The sequence below is a fragment of the Megalopta genalis genome, chromosome 15, assembly GCF_051020955.1.
Source record: "Megalopta genalis isolate 19385.01 chromosome 15, iyMegGena1_principal, whole genome shotgun sequence".
NCBI classification, from domain to species: domain Eukaryota; kingdom Metazoa; phylum Arthropoda; class Insecta; order Hymenoptera; family Halictidae; genus Megalopta; species Megalopta genalis.
Window position 1 is genome coordinate 8,877,041 of NC_135027.1, and position 11,901 is coordinate 8,888,941.

Here is an 11,901-nt window from a genome sequence, read left to right on the forward strand (position 1 = left end):
CCATTTATATCGCAAGTATTTGAAGCTAAATCATTTGATTCGCATGGATTTGAAGATAAACCCTCTACTCCGCATTGATTTGAAGCTAAATCACGTGGTTCGCATGGATTTGAAGCTAAATCATTTGTTTCGCATGGATTTGAAGATAAACCCTCTACTCCGCATTGATTTGAAGCTAAATCACGTGGTTCGCATGGATTTGAAGCTAAATCATTTGTTTCGCATGGATTTGAAGCTAAACCTTCTACTCCGCATTGATTTAAATCTAAATCATGTGTTTCGCGTGAATGTGAAAATAACTCAATTGTCTCGCTTCCAGTTGAAGCTAAATCATTTATATCGCAAGTGTTTGAAGCTAAATCATTTGTTTCGCATGGATTTGAAGCTAAACATTCTACTTTGCGTTGCTTTGAAGATAAATAATGTGTTTCGCATGGATTTGAATCTAACTCGCTTGTTTCACTTCCAGTTGATTCTAAATCATTTATATCGCAAGTACTTGAAGCTAAATAATTTGTTTCGCATGGATTTGAAGCTAAACCTTCTACTCCGCGTGTATTTGAAGTTAAATCATGTGTTTCTCATGGGTTAGAAGCTAACTCGCTTGTTTCGCTTCCATTTGAACCTAAATCATTTATATCGCAAGTATTTGAAGCTAAATCATTTGTTTCGCATGGATTTGAAGCTAAACCTTCTACTCCGCATTGATTTGAAGTTAAATCATGTGTTTCGCATGGGTTAGAAGCTAACTCGCTTGTTTCGCTTCCACTTGAAGCTAAATCATTTATATCGCAAGTGTTTGAAACTAAATCAATTGTTTCGCATGAATTTGAAACTAAACCTTCTACTCCGCATTGATTTGAAGTTAAATCATGTGTTTCGCATGGGTTAGAAGCTAACTCGCTTGTTTCGCTTCCACTTGAAGCTAAATCATTTATATCGCAAGTGTTTGAAACTAAATCACTTGTTTCGCATGGATTTGTAGCAAAAACTTCTACTCCGCATAGATTTAAATCTAAATCATTTGATTCGCATGGATTTGAAGATAAACCCTCTACTCCGCATTGATTTGAAGCTAAATCACGTGGTTCGCAAGTATTTGAAGCTAAATCACTTGTTTCGCATGGATTTGTAGCTAAAACTTCTACTCCGCACTGATTTAAATCTAAATCATGTGTTTCGCATGAATGTGAAGATAACTCGTTTGTCTCGCTTCCAGTTGAAGCTAAACCATTTATATCGCAAGTATTTGAAGCTAAATCATTTGTTTCGCATGGATTTGAAGCTGACTCGCTTGTTTCGCTTCCACTTGAAGCTAAATCATTTATATCGCAAGTGTTTGAAACTAAATCATTTGTTTCGCATGGATTTGAAGCTAAACCTTCTACCTCGCACTGATTTGAAGCTTTGTCATGTGTTTCGCGTGGATTTGAATCTAACTCGATTGTTTCGCATGCAGTTGAAGCTAAGTCATTTATATCACAAGTATTTGAAGCTAAATCATTTGTTTCACATGGATTTGAAGCTAAATCTTCTACTTCGCATTTATTTGAAGCTAAATCATGTGTTTCGAATGAATGTGAATCTAACTCGTTTGTTTCGCATGGATTTGAAGCCACATCGTTTGTATCGCATGTACTTTACGCTAAATCATTTGTTTCGCATGGATTTGAAGCTAACTCGCATGTTTCGCTTCCAGTTGGAGCTAAATCATTTTTTATCGCTAGTATTTGAAGCAGAATCATTTGTTTCGCATGGATTTGTAGCTAAACCTTCTACTTCGCATTGCTTGGAAGATAAATCATGTGTTTCAGGTGGATTTGAAGCTAACTCGCTTGTTCCGCTTCCAGTTAAAGCTAAATCATTTACATCGCAAGTGTTTGAAGGTTAATCATTTGTTTCGCATGGATTTGAAGCTAAACCTTCTACTTCGCATTGATTTGAAGCTAAATCATGTGTTTCGAATGACTGTGAAGCTAACTCGTTTGTTTCGCATGAATTTGAAGCTTTATCGTTTGTATCGCAAGTATTTGAAGGTAAATCATTTGTTTCGCATGGATTTGTAGCTAAAACTTCTACTCCGCATTGATTTAAATCTAAATCTCTTTTCTCGCATGGATTTTAATCTAACTTGTTTGTTTCGCATGCAGTTGAATCTAAATCATTTATATCGCAAGTATTTGAAGCAAAACCATTTGTTTCGCTTGTATTTGAAGCTAATTCTTCTACTTCGCATTGATTTGATGCTAAATCATGTGTTTCGAGTGAATGTGAAGCCAACTCGTTTGTTTCGCATGCATTTGAAGTTATATCGTTTATATCGCAAGTACTTGAAGCTAAATCATTTGTTTCGCATGGATTTGAAGCTAACTCGCATGTCTCGCTTCTAGTTGGAGCTAAGTCATTTATATCGCTAGTACTTGAAGCTAAATCATTTGTTTCGCATGGATTTGAAGCTAAACCTTCTACTTCGCATTGCTTGGAAGATAAATCATGTGTTTCACGTGGATTTGAAGCTAACTCGCTTGTTCCGCTTCCAGTTAAAGCTAAATCGTTTACATCGCAAGTGGTTGAAGGTTAATCATTTGTTTCGCATGGATTTGAAGCTAAACCTTCTACTTCGCATTGATTTGAAGCTAAATCATGTGTTTCGAATGACTGTGAAGCTAACTCGATTGTTTCGCATGCAGTTGAAGCTAAACCATTTATATCGCAAGTATTTGAAGCTAAATCATTTGATTCGCATGGATTTGAAGATAAACCCTCTACTCCGCATTGATTTGAAGCTAAATCACGTGGTTCGCAAGTATTTGAAGCTAAATCACTTGTTTCGCATGGATTTGTAGCTAAAACTTCTACTCCGCATTGATTTAAATCTAAATCATGTGTTTCGCATGAATGTGAAGATAACTCGTTTGTCTCGCTTCCAGTTGAAGCTAAACCATTTATATCGCAAGTATTTGAAGCTAAATCATTTGTTTCGCATGGATTTGAAGCTGACTCGCTTGTTTCGCTTCCACTTGAAGCTAAATCATTTATATCGCAAGTGTTTGAAACTAAATCATTTGTTTCGCATGGATTTGAAACTAAACCTTCTACTTCGCATTGCTTGGAAGATAAATCATGTGTTTCGCGTGTATTTGAATCTAACTCGATTGCTTCGCATGCAGTTGAAGCTAAATCATTTATATCGCAAGTATTTGAAGCTAAATCACTTGTTTCACATGGATTTGTAGCTAAAACTTCTACTCCGCATTGATTTAAATATAAATCATGTGTTTCGCGTGAATGTGAAGATAACTCATTTGTCTCGCTTCCAGTTGAAGCTAAACCATTTATATCGCAAGTATTTGAAGCTAAATCATTTGTTTCGCATGGATTTGAAGCTAAACATTCTACTTTGCGTTGCTTTGAAGATAAATAATGTGTTTCGCATGGATTTGAATCTAACTCGCTTGTTTCACTTCCAGTTGACGCTAAATCATTTATATCGCAAGTATTTGAAGCTAAATCACTTGTTTCGCATGGATTTGTAGCTAAAATTTCTACTCCGCATTGATTTAAATCTAAATCATGTGTTTCGCGTGAATGTGAAACTAACTCGCTTGTTTCGCTTCCAGTTGAAGCTAAATCATTTATATCGCAAGTGATTGAAGCTAAATCATTTGTTTCGCATGGATTTGAAGCTAAACCTTCTACCTCGCACTGATTTGAAGCTCTGTCATGTGTTTCGCGTGGATTTGAATCTAACTCGACTGCTTCGCATGCAGTTGAAGCTAAACCTTCTACTCCGCATTGATTTGAAATTAAATCATGTGTTTCGCATGGGTTAGAAAGTAACTCGCTTGTTTCTCTTCCAGTTGAAGCTAAATCATTTATATCGCTAGTATTTGAAGCTACATCACTTGTTTCGCATGGATTTGTAGCTAAAATTTCTACTCCGCATTGATTTAAATCTAAATCATGTGTTTCGCGTGAATGTGAAAATAACTCGATTGTCTCGCTTCCAGTTGAAGCTAAACCATTTATATCGCAAGTATTTGAAGCTAAATCATTTGATTCGCATGGATTTGAAGATAAACCCTCTACTCCGCATTGATTTGAAGCTAAATCACGTGGTTCGCATGGATTTGAAGCTAAATCATTTGTTTCGCATGGATTTGAAGATAAACCCTCTACTCCGCATTGATTTGAAGCTAAATCACGTGGTTCGCATGGATTTGAAGCTAAATCATTTGTTTCGCATGGATTTGAAGCTAAACCTTCTACTCCGCATTGATTTGAAGTTAAATCATGTGTTTCGCATGGGTTAGAAGCTAACTCGCTTGTTTCGCTTAGAGTTGAAGCTAAATCATTTATATCGCAAGTGTTTGAAGCTAAATCATTTGTTTCGCATGGATTTGAAGCTGAAGCTTCTACCTCGCACTGATTTGAAGCTTTGTCTTGTGTTTCGTGTGGATTTGAAACTAACTCGATTGTTTCGCATGCAGTTGAAGCTAAATCATTTATATCGCAAGTATTTGATACTAAATCATTTGTTTCGCATGGATTTGAAGCTAAACATTCTACTTTGCGTTGCTTTGAAGATAAATAATGTGTTTCGCATGGATTTGAATCTAACTCGCTTGTTTCACTTCCAGTTGATTCTAAATCATTTATATCGCAAGTACTTGAAGCTAAATCATTTGTTTCGCATGGATTTGAAGCTAATCCTTCTACTCCGCGTGTATTTGAAGTTAAATCATGTGTTTCTCATGGGTTAGAAGCTAACTCGCTTGTTTCGCTTCCATTTGAACCTAAATCATTTATATCGCAAGTATTTGAAGCTAAATCATTTGTTTCGCATGGATTTGAAGCTAAACCTTCTACTCCGCATTGATTTGAAGTTAAATCATGTGTTTCGCATGGGTTAGAAGCTAACTCGCTTGTTTCGCTTCCACTTGAAGCTAAATCATTTATATCGCAAGTGTTTGAAACTAAATCATTTGTTTCGCATGGATTTGAAACTAAACCTTCTACTCCGCATTGATTTGAAGTTAAATCATGTGTTTCGCATGGGTTAGAAGCTAACTCGCTTGTTTCGCTTCCACTTGAAGCTAAATCATTTATATCGCAAGTGTTTGAAACTAAATCACTTGTTTCGCATGGATTTGTAGCAAAAACTTCTACTCCGCATAGCTTTAAATCTAAATCATATGTTTCGCGTGAATGTGAAGATAACTCGTTTGTCTCGCTTCCAGTTGAAGCTAAACCATTTATATCGCAAGTTGTTCCGTCTTGCAACGGAATTTTCCAGCCGTGTCCGCCCGACTTTCTCCTGGACGGACTACCTTTCTTCAATCCCTAAAAAACAGTTTGTTTACCGGGAACCTTCGGTGCAGCGTGGCAAATTTACGGTCCTTCAACGTGCAGTTGACAAAAGTCACGTTCGTTGGGCCTCCAATTTCGTGGAGCCTTCGCCTGCAGTTTCCAATTCCTTCGACCCGTCTCCTTTCCGGCAATAGAGTAATTTCTGCAATTTCGGATAACGCACACTTCATCGGCAACATTTCTTTAATTTATGACAGGGTCGCCAGCACGCATCCCTTCGGTCGCCTTTTCCGGGATTTCTTACTACCTGACACTGGGTACGACCGGGACTCCTAAGGTCCCTTTCCTCCTCGCGATCAACCAATGATCTTCAAGTTTTCTCTCGGCGAGAAACATATAAAAACGAGAACTCTTGACCACCTCAAACAGTCCTTTTTTCACTCCTGCGTAACCTCGTCCATATCGTTCAACATCGCTCGTCACTCCAGTCTACGTCTCATTTCACGAACTACTAAGTAAAATAGTTGTTCATTTTTAGGTAAACGGACAACGATATCGTCCTATTCCGTCGCAAAGCGTAGTCGGCCTTACAACCCGATAGATAGTTAATATCGCGGAATAACGATATCAGGTGGTCACACGACGCACCTCTACATTTTGGTCCTTCGAGCCGGATTTCGCGACCTGTGGACGACCTTAGTCGTGAATTCCACGTTAACAACGAAATTATTGTGTTGTGGTGATTCATCGTTCTAAGCCATGGCCACAGAAAGCTCACAGCACGTCAAGATTCTACGTCAAAAGAGAGGCGGCATCAAAACGCAACTGACACTGTTCGAAAAGTACCTACGAACGTATCAGGATGCTCCCAACCACACCGCTTTAACCTGCAGGCTACAGCGCCTAAAGGAGGTCTACGGGGCGTACGACGACATCCAAGCCGAGTTGGAAGTCCTTCAAGAAAGCGTAGACCAAGAGGAAGAACGCAGCACCATGGAAGAACGATACATGGAAGCAGTCATTCAAGCCGAAATACTGCTATCAACAGCCACCAACACTGTTGATCAACGAGACTCTCCAGTCTCCACGCAAGGATCTGGACCATTCGTCAAGCTGCCCAAGGCAGACCTGCCACGCTTCGACAGAAGATTCGAAGAATGGTTGTCATTCAAGGACAAATTCTTCTCCATGATTGACAGTCAGGAGAGCCTGTCGAATGTACAAAAATTGCAATATTTGCAATCAGCAGTATCTGGTGAAGCGGCCAGGGTCATCGGAGCAATGGCAACCACTGGGCCCAACTACACACAAGCATGGCGACTGTTAGAAGAAACGTATGCCAACGAACGACTAATCGTCACGCGGCATGTGGATCTTCTAGTGCAAACAGCGCCTGTAGCCAAGGAAACTGCTGCTACCTTGAGAGAATTCGTGAACCACGTGCAACAACATCTTCGGTCCCTCAAAACTCTCGAGGTTCCAGTAGAGCATTGGGACACTCTCCTGCTGTCCATATTGTTGCCCAAGCTCACGCAACAAATCAGGCTAACTTTCGATCACACCCTCAAGGACAACGAGCTGCCGAAAATCGAAGGGTTGATGAAGTTCCTCACACAACGAGCGAGAAGCCTGGAGACGACATCAGTCGCCTCGGATCCAGCGTTGACTGCTTCACCAACGAAGAAGAAGCCAACTTCACCGACCTCATCAAGACGACAATTTCCTAAGCCAAGAAATTCTTCGCCAAACAAGCCATCCAAAGTGTTCGCAACAAACACCAAAAGCTTCAAAACCGAGTGTTCCTACTGCAAACGCAGCGGGCACTATATCAGCCGATGCGAAGGTTTCCACGCCCTTCCAGTGAACCAGCGCATCCAGTCGGTGAAGCGGGCATCTTTGTGCTCCAACTGCTTACGCCAGGGGCACACGTCTGAGCAGTGCAACGCGTCAGGCTGCCGAATTTGTGATGAAAATCACAACACGCTACTGCACGTTCCACGAACTCCAAGAGGTTCACCATCTCGAAGGCCGACGGACAACGCACGTGAAGCCTCGACCAGTCCGGCATGACCAGCGTCCGAGATCCATGGATGCACTGCTCTCTCCGCTCAGTCAGCATCCAACCAGCTGATGACCACCGCAATACTACAAATCTATGACAACCTCAACCAGTTAACAAGATGCAGAACGCTGTTGGACACGTGTTCAACGGCAAACTTCATCACGGAACGGCTGGCGTCAAGGCTCCAGCTACGCAAGAAGAAATGCTCAACGTCCATTACAATATTAAACCAACTAACGACGTCGAGTATTTCCTCACTCACGGCAACGATCCGATCGAAGTCCGGCGGATTCGAGAAAACGCTGGAATTTCTCGTTATCCCCCACATCTCGGAGACGGAGCCACAACAACACATCGACCGGAGCTCTATCCAGATACCAGCAAATCTCCAACTTGCTGATCCAGAATTCCACAAGCCAGCTCCAGTCGACATGCTACTGGGGACTGGCATAACACTTTCGCTGCTCAGCGTCGGGCAAATCGACCTTTCACCTCGCAATGGACCTGAGCTTTTTCTGCAAAAGACCCAATTAGGGTGGGTAATTGGTGGCAGTGTTAGTTCTACAACAAGCCGAGAACAACAACGACCAACGCCTTCCTCCATCAAATCCACGCAGCAGAAAAGGAATACAGTTCCACAAGTCACCGACGAGTCAGCATCTCCAACGAGCAGAGAGGCAGACGATTTGCCAAACGATGCCACGCAGCCGACCAAGGGAGTGCAGTCTTCAGCGAACCAAGACAAACCCCCCAAGCGGACTTGTCACGTCACTCAACTTGAGTTCGACGTAAGGAGATTCTGGGAGATCGAAGAAGGACCATCTACGCGTCATCTCTCCTCAGAAGAACTGGCCTGCGAGGAGCATTTTCAGCGCAACGTGCAACGGGATGACACCGGCCGATATATCGTCGCACTACCATTCAAAAGGGATCCAGCTTGTCTCGGACATTCCCATAACAGAGCTCTTAAACGTTTCAACTCACTGCAACGACGATTCAAACGAGATCCAGCCTTCAAAAATCAATATACCACAGTCATGCAAGAGTATCTGGATCTCGGTCACATGTCCGAAGACACTGACCCAAACAACAACCATGGGTTTTTCCTGCCTCATCATGCAGTCGTGAAGGAAACCAGCATGACTACCAAACTTCGTGTAGTCTTCGACGGTTCGGCAAAAACCGACACAGGGGTTTCTCTCAATGAAACTCTCATGGTCGGACCAACCATTCAGGAGGATCTTTTCTCGCATATTCTTCGGTTTCGACTTCACAATTACGTCCTTACCGGAGATATCGAGAAAATGTATCGGCAGTTCCTTCTACGCGAGGAAGACAGGAAATTTCAACGGGTCATCTGGACCAATCCAAGAGGCGAAGTGAAAACCTTCAAACTCAACACCGTCACCTTCGGTTTATCTCCGGCTCCATTTCTAGCCACACGATGTCTTCAACAACTTGCCGAAGACGAAGGACATCGATTCAAGTATGCGGGACACATCGTGAGACGCGACTTGTACGTTGACGACCTGTTGACCGGAGCAGCCACCGTAGAAGAGACCATCAGCATCCGGGACGAAGTTATCGACTTGTTGCATCACGCAGGTCTTAACATTCGTCAATGGGCATCAAACTGTCCCACCATCCTTCAAGGACTTCCGGAAGGCAGTGTCAACGTCAAGCTCGAAGCCCACGATGACAAAACATTGAAGACTCTCGGCGTGGCATGGAATTCCCTCGAAGATTCCATAGTCTACTCAGTGACACCGATCGCTGTCGATACGAGAGTCACCAAGAGGACGATTCTCTCTAACATTGCCAAAATTTTTGATCCACTGGGATTACTTGGTTCAGTTATCATCACTGCCAAGCTGATCATGCAAAAATTGTGGCAAATCAAATTGGATTGGGATGAATCCGTTCCTCACAACATACATTCCACGTGGGTAAATTATTGCTCACAACTCAACCTATTGAACAACATGGCCTTCCCACGACCAATTCTTCTGTCGGACGTCGCAGCCACTCAACTCCATGGATTTTGCGACGCCAGCGAGATTGGCTATGGAGCGTGCATTTATCTGCGATCCAGCAATGCCAACGGCCAAATTCAATCCAGATTGTTGTGTGCAAAATCTCGTGTAGCTCCTCTCAAGTCAGTCACCTTACCACGCCTCGAGCTCTGCGGCGCACAATTATTGGTCAAATTGTATGCCACCGTTCTTAATTCAATTCACGTGAGAATTGACCAAACCATATTCTGGACCGATTCAACCATCACCCTCCATTGGATCAACTCTTCCCCACACTTGCTGAAAGCATTTGTAGCGAATCGAGTTTCCGATATCCAAACGAAGACATCGAGCAATATGTGGAGACACGTGCTGTCTAAGGACAATCCTGCCGATGCTTTATCACGCGGTCAACTGCCCGTTGAGTTTATCCAAAACTCCGTTTGGAAACACGGTCCAAGTTGGCTATCGCAAGACGAATCTTTCTGGCCTCAGCTCAAACTCCCTTCCTTGGACATGCTACCGGAAATCAGAAGCAAAACATGTCTACTCACAACGACAGCAGCTTCGTGTGAGATACTGCAGCGGTATTCATCGATCACCAAATTGCAACGAATCGTTGCATACTGCCTTCGATTCAAACCGGACAACCGCTTCAAGGGACCTGTGTCAGCCGAGGAATTGAACACTGCCAACAAAACCATACTCCGTTTGACACAACGAGAATGCTTCGCCGAAGAGATGCAAGATTTATCTCAAGGTCGCAGGGTTCACCGCAAGAGCAAACTCAACACGCTCGACCCATTCCTCGATCGAGACGGCGTCATCCGAGTGGGAGGACGTTTGAAGCATGCAGACATCCCATATTCCCAACAACATCCGATCGTGCTTCCCAAATCGCACCATTTGACAACGCTCATTTTGCGAAACGAACATTTACGCAGCATGCACGCTGGTGTCCAAGCCACGCTGTACAGTACCCGACAACGATACTGGCCCCTCGATGGCAGAAACCAAACAAGGAAGGTCATCCGCCAGTGTATCAAATGCTTCCGTGCAAATCCACCAAACACAGAATGCATGATGGGAGATCTGCCAAAAGCTCGCGTCAACGAAGATCGACCATTCAACAACGTCGGGGTCGACTACTGCGGTCCTTTCTTCGTCAAGGAGAAGAAGTTCCGTAACAGAAACCGAATCAAGGTCTACGTCGCTGTCTTTGTATGCCTCGCTGTGATGGCAGTACACCTGGAGCTAGTCAGCGACATGACCACCGATGGCTTCCTGGCAGCCTTACGTCGATTCACTGCTCGACGAGGGAAATGTCACGCCATCTATTCCGATAACGGAACGAATTTCGTTGGAGCAAATAGAGAGCTCAAAGAAATTCATCAACTGCTGAGTTCACAGGATCATCAACGCAAAGTGGATGCCTACTTGACCAACGAAGGGATCAACTGGCATTTCATTCCACCAAGGTCACCAAACTTCGGAGGTTTATGGGAAGCGGCAGTGAAGTCGTTCAAACACCACATGAGACGAGTGATAGCCAACGAATTGCTGACTTTCGAAGAACTCAACACCTTCATCATCGAAATCGAAGCAATTCTCAACTCAAGGCCTCTCACTCCATTGTCTTCGGATCCGAACGATCTTTGTGCTCTAACTCCAGGACATTTCTTAATCGGCAGCGCACTCAACACATTACCGGAGGTCGACTTCACAACCACTCCATCGAACAAACTCTCCATCTGGCAACATCTCCAGAAACTCAAGCGTGATTTTTGGGCGAGATGGTATAAGGAATACCTCAATGAGCTAAACATTCGCCACAAGTGGACCAGCGGCAGCCATGACATCAAGACGGGAACGCTCGTTCTCGTTAAAGAGGACAACCTACCACCCATGCAGTGGGCCCTCGGACGGGTTCTCGAAGTCCACCCTGGTACAGACGGCATCATCCGAGCAGTCACCATCCAAACCGTGCAAGGCAATATTAAACGAAACATCAGACAACTTGCACCGTTACCAACTGATGTAGGCCGCGAATTGTAATTGATCGGTACCCTCTCAACGGGGGGAGCATGTTCCGTCTTGCAACGGAATTTTCCAGCCGTGTCCGCCCGACTTTCTCCTGGACGGACTACCTTTCTTCAATCCCTAAAAAACAGTTTGTTTACCGGGAACCTTCGGTGCAGCGTGGCAAATTGACGGTCCTTCAACGTGCAGTTGACAAAAGTCACGTTCGTTGGGCCTCCAATTTCGTGGAGCCTTCGCCTGCAGTTTCCAATTCCTTCGACCCGTCTCCTTTCCGGCAATAGAGTAATTTCTGCAATTTCGGATAACGCACACTTCATCGGCAACATTTCCTTAATTTATGACAGGGTCGCCAGCACGCATCCCTTCGGTCGCCTTTTCCGGGATTTCTTACTACCTGACACTGGGTACGACCGGGACTCCTAAGGTCCCTTTCCACCTCGCGATCAACCAATGATCTTCAAGTTTTCTCTCGGCGAG

At 43.6% G+C, this 11,901-nt stretch overlaps 1 protein-coding gene across 1 annotated transcript; it reads left to right on the plus strand.

Moving 5' to 3' along the window:
• Positions 1-7,440: 7,440 nt before the first annotated feature.
• LOC143260627 (uncharacterized) lies at positions 7,441-11,439 on the plus strand. The gene has a single exon (XM_076526652.1). It carries the CDS (start codon positions 7,441-7,443, stop codon positions 11,437-11,439), a length of 3,999 nt encoding a protein of 1,332 aa, XP_076382767.1.
• The last annotated feature ends 462 nt before the right edge of the window (positions 11,440-11,901 follow it).

Coding starts and splice junctions, on each gene's coding strand:
- LOC143260627 (XM_076526652.1), top strand. CDS start 7,441: ATGACCACCGCAATACTACAAATCTATGACAACCTCAACCAGTTAACA.